This window comes from Schistocerca nitens, chromosome 1 (genome assembly GCF_023898315.1).
Source record: "Schistocerca nitens isolate TAMUIC-IGC-003100 chromosome 1, iqSchNite1.1, whole genome shotgun sequence".
Taxonomy (NCBI): domain Eukaryota; kingdom Metazoa; phylum Arthropoda; class Insecta; order Orthoptera; family Acrididae; genus Schistocerca; species Schistocerca nitens.
This window is the reverse complement of record NC_064614.1, coordinates 1,015,680,556-1,015,698,931: the sequence shown is the minus strand read 5'-3', so window position 1 is coordinate 1,015,698,931 and position 18,376 is coordinate 1,015,680,556. Positions and strand designations below refer to the sequence as shown.

The following is an 18,376-nucleotide window of genomic DNA, read 5'->3' as shown; positions in this document are numbered from 1 at the left end:
CCCAATTGAGGACGTTCGGAGCATTAAGGGCACGGCCTCCAATCATCTCGCGGTTATGACGATCTAACGCGCCAGTTGGACAGGGTTTGGCACGATATTTCTCAGGACGACCTCCAGTTGCTCTATCAGTCAATGTCAAGCCGAATAACTGTTTGCGTACGGGCCAGAGGTGGACCACCGTGTTATTGACTTGCTCAGTTAATGTTCTTTCTCTTGAATAAATCACTCAATTTTTCCGAAGCTCTAATCATTTGTTTGTATATGTACGTCACACCTATAGATTCCGGTCCCACTAAGGTAATTTTTTCGTGGACCTATTTTTTCCTCTTCCGAGTGTTTATATGGATGTTGAAAGACTCCTGAAACAATGAGTAATATTACGCGCCTGATGCCCTAATTAACATTATGGAAAGCTAAACGTGTATTCAAAATACATGTCGTAGACAAATAGTTTTAACGATTTATTTATCACAAATAAATAAATGCAATTTCTATTATTGCTTCAACAAATGTTATGCAGTGAGATCGAGAGTTACGTATTCTCAAAGTATGGGGCGAAGATACTAATCTTATCAATGTAGAACTGGCCACTAGATATCAAGGGTAACAGACCCGCCAGTATAAAAGGAGGCGGAGGGTATAGTGTTGTCAGTACAAAAGCAGAAGTACCAAAATGGGCAGGCGAGGTGAGTTCAGAGAATTCGAACGTGGGCTAGTTATTACATGTCAGCCCAGTGACAGTTCCATTAGCGGTATTTCAACCCTTTTAAAGCTACCCACACTGACTGTTGGTGATTCGATTGTGAAATGGAAGCGACATGGAACAACCACAGCTAAATCAAGACCACGGAGACTGGACAGTGCAAGGCTGGAAACGATTGACTTGGAGTGATAAATCAGGCTGTACCTTGTGGCAATGCGATGCAAGTGTTTGAGATTGGCGAATGCCTTCAGGAAATTACCTGCCATAATGTATAACGCCAATAATGAAGTTTGCTCATTGGAGTGTTATTGTATGGGAGTGTTTTCGTGTTTAGCTTATGGTCCCCTTACTGAGCTTAAGGAAACACTAAATATGTAAAAATACGACCAGTTTCTAGCATTGTGTACTGCATACAGGAGATGAACAGTTCGTAGAGGATGATTGTTCATACCAGCATGTCAGTGCACCCGTTCATAAACCAACGAGCAATGCTTTGTGGAATATAACATTCACGAAATAGACTGGCTTGAGAAGAGTCTCGACCAGAACCCAATGGGTCTCCTTTGGGATGAGCTCGAATGTCGACTTCACTTTAGACCACAGCATCCAACCTTCGCTGCTTTCGGTTCTTGAGGAAAAATGGACTACCATTCCTCCACAGACATTCAACGAACTCACTAAACGTTTCGCCAGCAGAGTTAAAGCCACCATAAAGGTGAAGGGTGGACACTCAACATTAATGTCCACTAATAGGTGTTCGGCTGCTTTTAATCAGATAACGTACCTGTTCTCATCTAGGTGCCTCTCTAAGAGAGCTGCAATTATTTACTCTGCATCAAAATTGTGTGTTTCTGCTATACGTTACTATCGTCCAACGAGAATAATTTTCTGCACACAACACATACTCAGCATCCTGTAGTGTTGTTCATCCCCTCTCTCAAATCGTTTACGAGAAATTAAAGCACTGGCGGTCCTATTACGCTTCCTTGGGGCAGACAGTACTGCCACCCCATTCATGAGAACACAGTAAGTGCCATCACCCGATTGCCCAGGAAGTTCATTCATTGGAAGAGGAGCCAAAATACGCTCATTCGTTTCTCGGCTTATCGATAGATACTTGATCATCTCTGAAAAATGACGATCAAAGTTATCGAGGTACTTTATATTCCCTTTACAGCGCGATATCCTCGGGCGAAAGGGTGGGTCAGTGATCAGCGTCGTGGATTCTTAATTTAGTGACCAGTGTTGGAAAACCGATTATTTTCATTTATTTTATTTCATTTTTATTGTTTTCATTTACGTACCCATGTCCGTAGAAGGTTATTGCATGAATGTTTATCAAAATAGATGATACAAGGGCGTTATATTAATTGTAAAATTACAGCTGCATTTCACAGTAAGTGTCAGACATTTACTGTACAATATATTTCTATGTGATATGTTGGGGGGCTACAATCTTTTGAAATTCTTATATTCTGCTATTTGTTCCTTGCATCATTTCTTATGTTAATTCTTACAGTTTATTCATAAGTTTACTCTTCAGGAAGATCTGGTGCATTTCCGTGGATTATACTGGCCATAGAAACATTCGAAACAGATTTTCCGAACACCACAAGCATCTCGTGAAAGCAGGTTTGCCGTAGTGACATTTCCTCGCACGAATATCACTCTGGAAAGAAACGTCGTTAACATTGGTGAGCATTTCGCGCCAAACCATGCATAACCGATCACTTTTCTGAAAACCGGTGCTTGCAATTTATTATGTATCAAGATACACTACAGGAATTTCACCGTAAAGAATTTGAAATATTTTTTTTAATTCATTCATCTGACACATTATTAGTAGACGAGTAAGGGCACCGTTATGTCAGTATATACAGGAAAACATTAGTGCAGCAATCTTCCACGGACAGATACACAGGGTGATTATAATTAAACTTCCAAAACGCTATGGAAATAATACCACTGGTCAGATTGACGTCAAATTGCAACGGAATATTATCGGAGAAGAGGGAAACCGTACGGCAGAAGAAGAAAAACAGTGTGAAAATTGATCAATAGACGGCGCTGTATGTGTCAGAATATCTAAATGAAAACACCTGTCATAGGCACGACCCACTGAAGTTGGTATAACTTGCTGGGTACACGGCTTTTCGTCCTTTTGCCGTGACTGTCTCACTGCAGGATCGAGCTCTACGTATAAAGCTGTATTACAAGAATGATTACTGTGCACAACTCGCTCTGCAGAAGTTCCGCACACTGAAGGGTTTGAGTAGAAGGCGTTGGTCCGATGACTGCCAAGGGTCTGGAGAAAATGATTCGGAAATTCGGAGAGACGGGTTCTTTTGGTGTGCAACCTGGTAGAGGGAGGAAACGAATTGATTCCACGTCAGTGGAAGCAGTGGCCACAGCAGTGCAGGAGGCGAGTGGTACTGTGGAAACGTGTAGTGCACGGAGAATTGCCCGAACATTGGACATACCCGTGACCACGATGCGTAAAATCCTACGTAACATCCTGATTTTTTCTATTCATTCAAAATTACCTATGTGGACCAGTTGCTTCCTGCTGACCTGCCAGCAAGATAGACCTTTGCTGTAGTATTTCATTCTCGCATGGAAGTGGACAATGATTGGCCGTGGAAGATTTTGTGGACAGATGAAGTCCACTTCCTTCTGAAAGGATATGTCAACACACAGAATTGTCGAATATGAGCAACGGAAAACCCACGCGCAAATCAACCAGTACCACTTCATTCTGTAAAAGTCACTGTGTGGTGCAGGTTCGGCCATATTTTTTTCGAAGAGAGAGGTGCTTCCGGTCCTGTTACCTGTACCGTCACTGGTAGGCACTATGTATGTCTTCTGCGCAACCACGTCATTCGAGCTCTCCAACAACGTGGATTTGTGGATGGGATCATTTTTATGCAAGATGGCGCACCTCCGCACACTGCAACAGCTGAAGCGCCATTTCGGAAATGCTAGAATTATCAGCCGCCATTTCACTACAGCCTAGCTCTCCCGATCAACTGATCTTAATCCGTGTGACTTCTGGCTGTGGGGCTATCTGAAAGCTGTGTGCAGTGTTCCGATTGCAAATTTAGCTGCACTGAAGGCACGGATTGCGCAAAAGGTTCTGAACGGACCCCGGAAACAGTTCGATCAATTGTGGAACATGCTGTTTCTCAATTTCAACTTGTTGCAGGAAACTGTGGACAACATATTTAACATGTTTTGCGCCAGTCACCGGAAATTAATAATCCGATTTCATTTTGATTGATGCTTTTCAAGCGGTGTTTGGCCTCATGACAATTAAAAACCGACGTGAGTGATGCTTTATGCGGGTTTTGGCCTCGGGACCTTGCTGTGGTGGATGGGCTTACGTAACTAACAGTATGACACCTGTACACCCACGCACACTGAGTAGTGCAGATTGTTCATCGTCAAACGTACACCTTAGGCATCGTTGTATAATTCGTTTGTCTTTGTAGTCGACCACTATTAAATTATGATGCTTACAGCGCCATCTATTGATACATTTTGTAACTATATTTTTCTTCTGGCATACGTTTCTTCCCTTCTTCAATAATATTCCGTTGAAATTTGAAGTCGTCCTGATCAGTCTTATTTCCACAGCGGTTTGAAAGTTTAATTATAACCACCCAGTATAAATGATACGCCGGCCGGTGTGGCTGTGCGTTCTAGGCGCTTCAGTCCGGAACCGCGCGACTGCTACGGTCGCAGGTTCGAATGCTGCCCTCGGGCATGGATGTGTGTGATGTCCTTAGGTTAGTTAGGTTTAAGTAGTTCTAAGTTCTAGGGGACTGATGACCTCAGATGTTAAGTCCCATAGTGCTCAGAGCCATTTGAACCTTTTATAAATGAAAACAAAAATAAAGATAATAAAGGGAAAATTAAAAACAAAATAAACGTAATAATGGGCAAAATTTAAAGAAAAATCTATGCCTCTCCACAACTTAGTCTGACGATATTGCTCGACAAAGGGCACATGAAGTACCTCGAAATTCCTCAAAATCTGACTGTCGTTTTTTCAGAAACAGTTGAGTATCTACCAACAAGCCGAGATACATGTTCGTTTATTTTGATTCCTCTTCCACAGAGCGAAGTTTCTGGGGAAGCGAGTTATGGCACTTGCCGTGTTCTACACGTCAGAGGTCACAGGAGAAGTTCGTTCGTTCCCTCGTGTCAACATACGGCACCAATGCAGTGGAGGGTGCAGCGGGGCCGCGCGGGATTAGCCGAGCGGTCTTGGACGCTGGAGTCATGGGATGCGCGGCTGGCCCCGGCGGAGGTTCGAGTCTTCCATCGGGCATGGATGTGTGTGTTTGTCCTTAGGATAATTTAGGTTAAGTAGTGTGTAAGCTTAGGGACTGATGACCTTAGCAGTTAAGTCCCATAAGATTTCACACACATTTGAACATTTGATTTTTTGGTGCAGCGGGAGATATTAGCTGGAGGCGCTGGCTGACCTGTGAAGTCGCCTATGAGGGCGACGCCGATGGAGTTCTTGTTATAGCCGCGCGTGTGCGCGCCCTGCTTGTGCCAGCCTCGCCCCTCGTACACGTTGCCGTCGCCGCCTACCAGGAACCTGCAACACGGCCGTAATGCTTAATGTCACATCTGCTATTATACAAACAGAGGCAAAAGCTGTAATGCATATTAAAAACTGAAGTACAGGGTTATTTGCGAGCACCTCCACGGTTTCAGAAGACAACTGCAGAAAAACTGTAAGACGCACGGAAAAACTACATGTACCAGTGGCTACAGCGTCTTTCAAGGTATCGATGCGTAATATGCACAGTGCCGCTAGTGGACAGGTGTGTTGAAACCTTCCCGTCTCCTCTATATGTCTCTTTTGTTACTCAACATTCCCTTCTGCAATAACCTATGAAACCTTTCCTTAGCATTTCTATCTCTTGCTTAATAACAAATGAAATCTTCCCTTTGAAATTTATTCTCTTTCTTAATCTTCGTATACAAATTTAATTGCTGCTTATTAAAAGTGATTTTCTGATTATTTCGACGAAACACAGAATGTGTCGTCGTCGTGGCCCTCAGTCGTTATCTGCAATAACCCAAAACTGTTCCTTACCTTTTTTTACTGTTACTGGATCGCCATCTGACTGCTACATCGAACTGCGACATAAATATACTTACTCTGGTTTACTATACTCTATTAACAGCTGGTGGGCTGTCATAATAAGTGGCTGTATTTATTACCAAAGCTGACATTCTTTAATAGCAAAGCTGACGTTATTCTTTAATTAATTTGACTGAAGTTACGTAATTCATAGTTACACTTTTTCTTGACAACAATAAAATGTTTGCAAAGTTTTACGTTGATGGTTTTTGGAATGGATTATAATCAGTAATGCAACATTGCTGGCAAAAATTAATTATATTCTGAAAACGTTTCTTCAAATATTTACTGCTGGTAATGAAATGATTTTAGAAACGTTCAAATGGGACTTACTTTTTACAATAATCTTACAACTAGCATTGCGCAAACATACCTTCAGTAGTCTTGAGTTTCTCAAAGAAAATAATTCAATAATATCAGTTCCTCTTATGGTAATAGTTAGCTGATGTCTTTGTACATCCGTTTATAATCTCTTGTAAATCATAGCTGGTGGCTGGCAGGCACACTGCTCGTCTCAACCTCTCGCTTCAGACCTGCTACCAACTCTCTTCACATCTCGCTTACTACTGACTTCCTACGAACGCTTAAGTGCGGTCTCTCCTGCCAACAATGCTCTCTGGTGCAGACAATCCCTGCTACCATTACAAAATTTATCAATGCGCGGTCTTTCCCGCTCTTTTCTTAAAATGCATCCATACGCGGTCTCTCCCGCCCTTTTTAAAATTATATCAATTTGCGGTCTCTCTTGCCAACAATACTTTGGTGCAGACATTCCCTGCTACCATAATTATTTCCAACATGACAAATATTAATTATTTCTACTTAATCCTATTAATAAAATATAACCATCTTTAATAAATTGTGGTTTGACAATAGACAATAGAAATATATACGTCTTACAGTGTCAGAACATTTAGATGAATCATCCGTTTTGTATTTTCGCATAGAATTTGCTCGTGCCTATAGATAGTGTTTCGTGGCAGTTTATGCCCAAACTGTCATGCAACCTATTTGATAATTAAATCTGAACAATCCAATAGTCGTCGTAATCTAGTCTTTAACGTGGGATAAGAACTGCAAACAGTATTCACTATTGCGAATGTGTACACAGCTAATTACTCTTTCTGCTTTCTTTTTATCATTGTGAAGGGGACTGGTTTTTCTGCAGCGTTGGGTGGTTTCTTTAGTTGGCTCACGATAGGAACGTTAACGAAAAGGACCAAGGTGTCAAATATATTCAGGACTGAAAGCAAACCCGAGCAGGTAAAGAACGGAGAAGTCACGATGTCCCATCTCTGCACAGCAGGTGTAGGATGGCAGCTTGCGTTCCACAAAACTGCATCGCGCGAGACGCTGAAAGGGATCCTTTTTGATAAGATAAAGATCTGAGCCGGGTGACCGCTCTATTGTTCACAGTATTTCCATGAAGGAATATCCGTTTAAATTCCAGTGAGAAGGACTCCAGCTGGCCCACAGTAATTATTTTGGCGGAAGGTACATTTTCCTGCGTGTGTCTGCATGAAAACGTTTTGGCTTGGCTGGGGTTGGAAACCCATGATATGGTGGGAAAGCTTTTTATCTTCTTTCCTGTATCACACCATAATCGGTTAACCGTGACGAAAACAAGAGTAGGAATTTGTTAAACTTGTTTATAAAATTGTTATTGGTCTGATTTCGCAGGATCTGCTGCAATTCGCCGGCGAGAGTTCTACGCTAGCAGAACCAGCTATATTTCAGGGAACCAAGTCAGAACACATTAGCTGTAGGGACTCTAAACAAGCCACTTGCTCTGAGCAATTTATGAATGTTGCATTTAAAGCAGCCATAGACAGAAATGTCAGACAGAGCAGAGTACAGACATCGAGATGGACTCAGAATTTCCAATCGCCACTGCAATCGTCTCCCACACTCATTTCTTCTCAGAGCGCTAACCGTGAGCCAGCGATCAGTCACCAAGCCAAGCGAGATGTGAAGCTATTTACGTCAGGTTTTAACTGCGCAGATTCAACATCAGCAGCCAGCTAGTTGCACCCATCGTGCACCTTGGTGAATCTATTGCTGTTAGTACATTTTTTTCAGGTTTTTTCTTCACTTCACTAACCATTTTTTGCGGTCATTGATCACATCCTTAAGCTTTCATGTGCCTATCCACCTGTGTCAAGTCTATAGTACATGATTACAAGATTGTCCATTTATTAAATGTTTATGTGGTGTCACCGCCAGACACCACACTTGCTAGGTGGTAGCCTTTAAATCGGCCGCGGTCCATTAGTATACGTCGGACCCGCGTGTCGCCACTGTCAGTGATTGCAGACCGAGCGCCACCACACGGCAGGTCTAGAGAGACTTACTAGCACTCGCCCCAGTTGTACAGCCGACGTTCATAGCAGTGGTTCACTGACAAATTACGCTCTCATTTGCCGAGACGATAGTTAGCATAACCTTCAGCTACGTCATTTGCTACGACCTAGCAAGGCGCCATTACCAGTTATATTGAACTTATTATACTTTTGTATCATCAAGATCGATGTACTCCAATTATGGATTAAAGTTAAGTATTACATCATCTACGTACTTTATTTGCAATTCTCAAGACATTGTCCTGTTCCAGAACCCACGCCAGTCTGCGTGTAACTAAAAGCGTGCATTTCGACCTCCTCTAGCAACACGGTGTTGGCACTTCTGCCAATACTTCAGTTTATATGCTCGATTCGGCGGGTAAAGAATTTTATTTGATGTCTTATGATAAATCAAATTGTTATAGGAACTGCTAGTTTCATTGGTAGTTAGATGAGCCCCTTTGTTAATATATCTGTGATGTGTGGTACTCATATGTTCATGCTTAACTGGGCCACCCTTAGTCGTTTTCATTCAATCAAAATTTATCCGTTGCGCGATATTGTTTCTCTAAAAATTTGAGTGATCTTATGGGGAGCTTCCTTTTCACGTAGGTCGCCGGGGATCAGGCTTATAGCTTCTTAGGCGGTGTGTGTGTGTGTGTGTGTGTGTGTGTGTGTGTGTGTGTGTGTGTGTGTGTGTGTGGGCGCGCGGGATCAGGCTTATAGCTTCTTAGGCGGTATGCTAAACAGCTCACACAAAACCTCACAGTAAGCATGCGCGCGCATGCTTACTGTGAGGTTTTGTGTGAGCTGTTTAGCATACCGCCTAAGAAGCTTTAAGCCTGATCCCGCGCGCCCACACACACACACACACACACACACACACACACACACACACGTTCTTCCCCTGTAGTGACAAGTGGCGTCCACACTGAAGGCTTTAATGCTAATTATAAACCTATATGTACGCCGCAGACATTGATGTGTCGACTTTGTGTACATCTTTTAGTTTTCAAGCCGTCATCTTCTAGAACGCCAGAGGTACTTATAACACTGCACATAGAGTTAAGATTCCACAACAATATTTGTTTTATATTTTGTTGTGAATTGGCAATATTTAAACAACTTTTTATTTTTATACAAGTGTGTCCCATGTGAACGGCAGCCCCCACTGGAGCTGAAAGACGCTCACTACCAGTAGGAAGATATACGTCCATTGATGATAAATTTATTTTGTTTTTCTGTACAGATAAAAAACCAGAGTTAAGTTGCAATTTTCTTTGCAATATTCATTAACAGCGTAAAGCAACTTATAAACTATAACGACAGCATAATCCAAAACAGTTCGTGCCATTCAAACACACTAGAGAGCCCTTCTTCACAACATATCCATCAGACTCATTAATACCCATAAGAACACAACAAAATTACGGAAGAGTTATGTATACTAAAACATGTAGCAACAAATAACGGCTAGTAGTAAAATGGTAGACAAAATGTACACTAAATTACCGGGAAAAAACGACAATCCAGATAAAGAAACAACATTAACACGAGGAGCAGACCCAGAAAAAATGAAATACGTTACTTTACTTTATTATAGTGCCATGTCAGACTGAACAATCTATGATTTTCGTAAAAATAATGTACTAATCGGGTTCCACACTAACAGACAAGTAGGGACAACATTCAGACACACCAGCCACAAAACAAAACCATTTACACGATCAGCAATCTATAAAATCAAATATGGGGAATGTGAAACTTTCAAGTAGGACAAACAGGTAGAAGTCTCTCCTCCAGGTTCAGAGAGCGCACAAACAAACGAGAACTGTAAATTCTTATTTAGTGCGTATCTACGAAACCACAGTCACAATACCAGAACCATCGAGGAATCTTTAAAAGTATTACGTGGGGTAGAGAAAGCCAGAGTAATGGATAGGTGTAGAAGAAACAGATTTATATAGCACAACAGAAGAGTCTTGGATAAACAGACACAAATACTTTCTACACGAAGAGCAGGAAGTGGCTCGGCCAGTGAGCTGCAGGAGGCTGAATGGAGCGGATGTTTGTGCCGTCAAAGCAGCTGCCGAACCGTGAGTTCCCGCTGCTGCAGACGCAACGCTGTGGGCGTCCACTTACGTGGATGCGTGCGGCACACGACGAGAACCGCTTATTTACAGTTACCCGCGCGGTATCTGCCGTACTGGAACCACACAGATTTAAGTCTAGTGAGTTTCGGAAGCGCGTTGAACCTTAGAATATTAGTTGGTGGTCGCCTGGTAATTATGTTATATTGACCCACTGTCACCCATTTAAGTTTTTACAAACTGTCATATTGTTATCTTCAGGACAATGACTGACTTGTTGCAGCCCTCCATGTTAGTCGATCCTTTGCAATCCTCTTTAGCTCTCCATAACTGCTACAACCTACTATTTTAATCTGCTTACTGTAGTTGAACCTTTGTCCCTTTCCCCCACACTTCTCTCCATTATCAAATTTATTATCTGATGCTGCAGGATGTGTGTCCTATCGACTGACTCCTCCTTTTAGTCGGATTGAGCCATAAATTTCTTTCTCCCCACTTCGGTTCAGTATCTGCCCATTAGTTAATCGATCTACCTATCTACTCCTCGACACTCTTCCGTAGCACCACCTTTCAAATGCTTCGGCGTTTCACTTCCGTACAAGGCGTAGCGACAAAGATTTTTGTGGACTACCACTAAAGACTTGTGCGCCTACGCGACATATACTTACTTTTCTACGACGTATGATACATTTTATGTTGATGATTTTTCATCGTAATACTAATTTTAATTCAAACTACAAAGTCTTTGAGGGTTTTAGTGTTTTCTTTTGCCGCGCGAACGTCTCAGATCAATCGACGTTGACAGCTGTTCTTTGCGCAGCAAGGAAAATTCATGACGCCATATTCAAATGTCACCGGGTCGATGACAGTCCACCCCCTAGGAGCAGCTCAAGGCTACACAAAATCTGTTGTGCCATTGTTAATGAATAAGGAATAGCCGATACAGTAATTAGTTATTGTTCTGGCCGCAGTCGACTCAACTACTGTATATTTGCTATTACTCAAAGTCAATATGTTGCATTTGATTGTATTCTTTGGTACTTAACAAACCATCCTGAACTGATTTCCGAAGTTAAAAAGTAATAATTGATTTTTATACATGTCCTGAGTTATGTATGAAGAATTTTATTCTCAGTCGTGTATTGATACTTCACATACAGGGTGTCCATGAGAAATGGTCATATTCAGGGATATGACACGATCGATGATTTAAAGCAAAAGAGTCTAGTATGCATTAACATAGGCGCTGTAGTGTATACCTTAAGAGCTATGACCACTGTCAAATATTTTTCTTCTGTCGAAGAAATGCTCATAGCTCTTTAGATATGCATTTTAGAGTAGATGATTACTAGAATGTTTTGTTTCGAATGATCGTTCCTGTCATTTCGCTGACTATTTACCAGTTGTCCAGGAACATCCGGTGTATTTAAAGAACTATTTATATAGTGACCCGTACAAAACGTCAGAAATGAAATATCTCGTTTCTAAATAGCTCGCCGAAATATTTTCAAAGGAGTAATATTTTTAAAAGACAAAGCTCTTAATTTAATATGAAAAAGTTATTTAGGTACTATTAACTGATAACCAAAAGTATATTAAAACAGAACATTTAACTACGTATTTGAGTATATCGGACACAAATCCTGTTTCAGTAAATTCAACGGAGTGTAATAATAATAGCAAAATTGATTGTTTAAGCAACGCGGATGATCAACAAAGAAATTTACGATTTCGGACAAGAATGTTAATTTGAAGTATTAACATTTTTACACTCTGTTCCCTGTCATGAGACACCAGCTTGCAAAATATTTAAATATATTAAGAAATAGTAGTATGCACGTAGGACCCAACAGTTTAAAAAAGATTATACAAGTCGTGTTTTTAAGTACCGTTTTGAAATAAAAATATAACAAGTAGAAAATGTAACAAGTAGACTTTTCTAAGCAATTTTATTTTTAGTTGAAAGCCTGTACTTTAACCTACTTTTATACATAATTCCCGCCAATATTAAGCACTTACTGTATCGTGAAAGCAGCTTTTGAATAGTCTAGCGATGAAGCGAGTGACGAAACCAAGAGGTCAACGTCACGTCCTCCAATTAAATCTGTTAAAATAATTCAATGTTAAAACGCACCCATAAAAAGCTAAATTCTACTCTGAAATCTCATGCCTAATCCCTCTAAACATTAAGTTAGTTATTTAACTGCCCCTGTATACGAATTTACCGATATTCCCTTTATTTAGGTTTTATTGTGACTCATGATCTCCCTATCAAATTCTTGATAATGTTAAAATTGTGAGCTGTATTACGACCATAACTTATTTTTATTTGTATTCCTCCTACGTGTCATCTTTTCCATATAAAATAAGGATCTCCAAAATGAAGTCGTAGAAAAATCAAAATATACTAAAAGTTCCGCTGCAAATTAACAGTGAAGACTGTCAACCTACTCTCATGTATTTGTACCCTATAAGAATCTGTATGCTAGCAACAAAATTATTTATTTGTTGACAGTAAACGGCAAACAAAAATTCGGACACAGTGAGGAAAGAAGTAAACAAACTTAACTCGAGAACTTCACAGCTGACAAAGCATTCCAAAAACAGACGCAAGGAAAAGTATCCAAAAAGAAAACGAACTCTAAACACCAAAGAAGTATTCAATGAAACAGGATCAAAAGAGGTTTAAAAGGAAAAAACATCAAACGATAAATAATTTACATTTCTTAATAACTTTTTCTGTTTCCATGTGTATACTAAACTGATAAAGTTTTCTGAAGGTTAAAAGAAAAAAGTATCGAATTCCGGTCGGACATAGTCTTCACCACGAGTCACCAGAAACGAAACGTGGTTTGTATTCCACGTTAAACTGCAAGTTTCCTCTCCCAGCCAGTTAGCCACACGAATTTTTATTTTTATTATAGTTCTTGAATACTGCATTCGTAGAAATCTGTCGCCTGATTAGGCAACAGATGCGTAAAGCACACTTCCTGACATTTGAGGAAACTCGTCGCATTACGTTGAAGTCGTAAAGTGTCTTCTCTCTGAATCATCAACTTTTTGCGCCAAATAGTATCGACAGCAATTGAGCGATATATATACCACATAAATTAATATGATGATGATGATTAGTGTTTTAGGGCGCACAACAGCGAGGTTATCAGCGCCCGTTCCCAAAAGTTCAATTCAGAGCCGAATTGTGAGAGAAATGTTATTGTTAAAATTGCAAGATTGGACACAGCACATCAAGACAGGGTGATAAAACTAAAAATAAAATAGCAGTACAAACGGGTAAAAAAGTAATTAACGGTGGCTGAGTGACCACTTACAAAAATAATGGGTGGCCAAACCACCGGACAGCACATTAAGACTTCAATCCCAATATTTTGGGAAGAAGGCCAGACATCACACAAAAACGTAAAACTCTAGCGACACTCGCCTCATTATTAGTTAAAAGAGAGGGTAGGTCTGGTGGGAAACTGAAATCTTCCCTCAAACCCGCATATAAAACACACTCAGTTAAAATATGTAGTATCGACAGCTGCTTCCCACATGTCCGACACGTTGGTGGCTCCTCACGTCGTAATAGAAAACCATGTGTCAAAGGGCAATGTCCTATTCTAAGCCGGGTAAGGGCTACTTCCTCAGCGCGTCGATGGCGGAAGGAGGTGAGCCACGGTCGGACAGAATCCTTCACCGCTCGCAACTTATTATCCCTCACGTCCAGCCACTGAGCCTCCCACCAACGCATGACCTTCCGAGTCACGAAAGACGTAATGGCCTGCAGGGGGACGGAACAGCGAGCAGGAGGTGGGATGGAGCAAGCCTCCTTGGCAGCCGCATCTGCAAGTTCATTGCCAGGAATCCCTATGTGCCCTGGAACCCAGCAGAAAATTACGTCCTTACCCTGCTGTTGCAAGAGCAGGAGTGCGTCCTGCACCTCTTGCACCATCCGATCTGCTGGGTACATCTGTTCAAGAGCGTGTAGAGCACTTTGGGAATCGGAGCAGATGATGAATTTCGTGCCACGATGTCGGCGCATATGCTCTAATGCTTGCAGAATGGCAAACAGTTCTGCATAGTAAACTGAGAACTGCTCTGGGAGCCCTATCCGATGGACAGTATCGGGAAACACAGCAGAGCAGCCCATAAAATCACCCTGTTTAGACCCATCCGTGTAAACAGTAATAAAATCGGAATGGCGTTCTAAAATCTCAGTAAGTTTAATTTTAAAAAGGTGGTCTGGGGTACAATACTTCCTGTAAGCAGCCAGATCAAGAAGTAATCTTGGCCTTTGTAGTCGCCAGGGAGATCCCCTACTCCATCCCTGGTGGAGTACCTTAATGCCCTCCAGATGTACTAACTCGAGACTCTCCTTCGCACGGATGCCAAACGGCTTTGTTGCCTTCGGACGGTGGCGGAAGAGACGTTCCAGTGCCGGCTGGGAAAAAGTGTTGGACGCCAATGAAAGAGGAGTGGACTTGGCCCTGTACGCGTGCCGTACCACGAGGAGAAGACGCCGAATGGACAGCGGAGGCTCTCCCGCCTCGACACACAGACTAGCAACCGGACTCGTGCGATAAGCCCCCGTTGAAAGCCTAATACCCTCATGGTGAATCACGTCCAACATTTTGAGGTAGGAAGGTCTGGCAGAGCCATAAGCTTGACATCCGTATTCCAGTCGAGGTCGCACAAAGGCCTTATAAAGTTGGAGCAGACGTGCCCTGTCAGCGCCCCAGGATCTATGACTGACGCATTTAAGGACGTTTAATGCCTTGAAACAGCGGACCTTTAGATCCTTTAAGTGTGGCAACCATGTGAGCTTCTCATCAAAAATAAGCCCGAGATATTTAACTTTTCCCATAAAGGGGAGAACAGTGTCTCCTAGTTTTAAAACTGGGAGATTAAAAAGAGAACGGGAACGGTTAAAATCTACACAAACGGTCTTCCCCAAAGAGAATTTAAAGCCCGTGGTCTTAGACCATTCCTCCAATCGCACGAGTGTCAGCTGTAATTGGCGTGTAGCAGCTGTGAGGGAGGAAGACGCACAGAAAATGGAGAAATCGTCCACAAACAAGGAGCACTGCACGGGCCGTCGTACTGTGGACGCAATACTATTGATGGCAATTGCGAAAGCTGTCACACTGAGGACACTTCCTTGAGGGACACCGTTCTCCTGCTTAAAACGGTCAGACAGGACATTCTCAACCTTATACTGAAAATATCTGTCCGACAGAAAGGATCGGATGAGTGTGGGTAGACGCCCACGGAAACCCCACTCATAAAGCTGCCGCAAAATGGTATGCCTCCAGGTAGTATCGTATGCCTTCTCCAGGTCGAAGAAAACCCCGATAAGGTGTTGCTTACGTAGGAAAGCATCTTGTATCGCTGTTTCGAGTAGGATCAGGTTATCGAGGGTGGGATGATACCTCCTGAACCCACACTGGCAGCGGGTAAGTAAGGATCTGGATTCGAGAACCCACACCAGGCGCCGATTGACCATACGCTCAAATGTCTTTCCTACGCAGCTCGTGAGACTAATGCTACGATAGCTACTGGGTTCGGTCCGATCCTTCCCTGGTTTTAAAAGGGGAATTAAAATCGATTCTTTCCACGAACTAGGAAAGTCGCCTGTCTTCCAAATTTCATTAAAAAGTTGGAGGAGGACTTCCTTCGACCGCAGATCCAACTGCTGCAGCATGCTATACGATGTCTGGACCAGGTGCGGTATCCCGAGATACGGACAGAGCAGAGTCCAACTCCCACAAAGAGAAAGGCTGGTTGTATTCCTCAGCGTTCTTTGAACGGAAATCAAAACCAGCCCTCTCCTGTGTACCCCGACAGCGCAGAAATTCCGGGTCCTGGCTAGAATCGGCCGTAATAGTTTGGAAAGATTCTGCCAACGCCCGGGCGATGTCTCTCGGAGATGTTAGGAGACACCCCCGCTCACGTATAGCTGCCATTGGCGGTCGAGAGTATCGCCTTGAGATCCTCCTAATGGCTTCCCATACTTTGCTTGAAGACGTGGACCTATTGATGGAGTTCAGGAACTCACGCCAAGACCTCCGTTTACTCTCCCTAACGATTTGTCTCGCCCGCGCCCGTGCTATCCGGAAAGTTGTCAGATGCGCAGCAGTGGGGCACCGACGGAGTCTTCTCAAAGCCGCCCGTCTATCTCTGATGGCGGTACGACAGTCGTCATTCCACCAAGGGACAGGCTGCCTCACAGGTGTTCCCTGTGACTTTGGTATGGATACATCAGCGGCATGGTGCATCACCGCCGTAATGTGATGCACCCAATCCTGGACGCCTTCACACCGTTCAAAAACAGCCAACTGCCGGTAGAGCGTCCAGTTTCCTTTCCGGAACAACCATTTCGGCGGCTGTGCGACACGACCCATTTCAACTGGCAGATGAAGCCAGATAGGAAAATGGTCGCTGCCATGAAGGTCGTCGTCTACGACCCACTGAACAATGTCCGCAAGCACAGGCGAACAAATAGAGAGGTCTATGGCAGAAGACGAACCTGAAGCGGTGCTAAAATGCGTGGCCTGACCTGTGTTCAGCAGTATGACGTCGGAAGTCCTGAGCAACTGCTCAATCATCTGGCCTCTGGGGCAGGTTTTGTTGGAACCCCATAATGCATGATGAGCATTAAAGTCTCCTAAAATGAGAAAGGGTCGGGGTAGCTGAGCAATGAGCCGTGCGAGGGCTTCACTGTCAATGTGCTCAGCAGGTGGTAGATACAGGGAGCACACTGTGACATCAACCTGGGCCAGGATCCGAGCTGCAACCGCTTGTAGCGTTGTGGTTAAGGTCACAGGTGAGGAGTGGAACGTGTCCTTAATGAACACGGCCACCCCACCCTGAGCCCTATTACCAGTCAGGTCGTCTTTCCTGTACACGCGATATCCTGGAAGTACAGGCGTATCGGTCTCTTTAAAATGCGTCTCTTGCAAAGAGATGCAAAAGGGGTTTGCCTGTACTAACAGCCGCAATTCTGCAAAGTGAGGTCTGACTCCATTCAGATTCCACTGAAGTATGGGAGCCATATCAGCGTTTCGGTTTAGATTTCCCCCTGTCTTTGCGCCGCGCTGGTGAGGCACTTGTAGAGCGAGTGGCAGCAGAGGGGCTGCCAGGTTCTGGGGAAGAGGTATCAAAATCCATGACGATTTCCTCCTCATCAGTCAGGGATGCCATGACGACATCCGATGGCGCCTGCGGCAGGTTTGACGTCAAACGCCGTGCCCCTTTCCCTGGTCCCGTTTTCTTTGTGGAAGTCGGGGATGGGGGAAGTGGAGAGGCACTCTGTTTCTGGAGGGCCTTCGAAGGCTTCACTGGAGTTTTCTCAGCAATAGCAGTTGGTGCAGGTGGAGCAGCCTGAATAGCTATATCGTTAGTGGGAGTGCTCTGGCAGGTACAAACGCAGGTACAGGTATTGGTGGAAGATACGGCGACGCTGGACATGGTCTGCGTCGAAGCGTCCACTTTCGACGCACGGTTCTGCACCAAGGAGGCATAGGATGTGGCAAAGACAGGGGGTTTTGTAGCCCGATACTCTTTTTTGGCTTCCACATAAGGTAGCCTCTTTGTCACCTTGATCTCCTGAATTTTGCGTTCTTCCGCAAAGACGGGGCAGTCTCTGCTCCAGACGGGATGGCTCCCAGAGCAGTTGATACACAGCGCTGGAGATGTGCAGTCGGTCCCAGCTTCATGGGCTGCCTTGCCACATATACCGCAGGTCGGTTCACCCCCACAACTCATCGTCGTATGGCCAAATCGCTGACATTTGAAACAGCGCATAGGGTTAGGTATATAAGGCCGAACCCTAAGTCGGAGGAAACCAGCCAGAACGTGTTCAGGTAAGACAGGCGAATTGAAAGTCACAATGAAAGTGGCAGATTTCTCAAGAACTCCATTATTCCTACGCGTCCTTTGTTCCACGTCTACAATCCCCTGTGTTGCCCATTCTTGCTTCAGCTCGTCGACATCGATATCCATTAAATCACGGCAGGTGACAACGCCTTTACTGGAGTTGAGGGAATTGTGCAACTCGACAGTAATATCATACTCGCCTAACTTGGTT

General features: G+C 43.4%; 1 protein-coding gene across 1 annotated transcript in view; it reads right to left on the bottom strand.

Moving 5' to 3' along the window:
- LOC126196182 (peptidoglycan-recognition protein SA-like) overlaps nucleotides 1-18,376 on the bottom strand; it is a 122,067-nt gene that overhangs the window by 56,927 nt on the left and 46,764 nt on the right. The window contains exon 3 of the mRNA XM_049934547.1: nucleotides 5,191-5,309. Coding sequence (XP_049790504.1) covers nucleotides 5,191-5,309 — 119 coding nt within the window. The remainder of the gene's footprint in view (nucleotides 1-5,190; nucleotides 5,310-18,376) is intronic.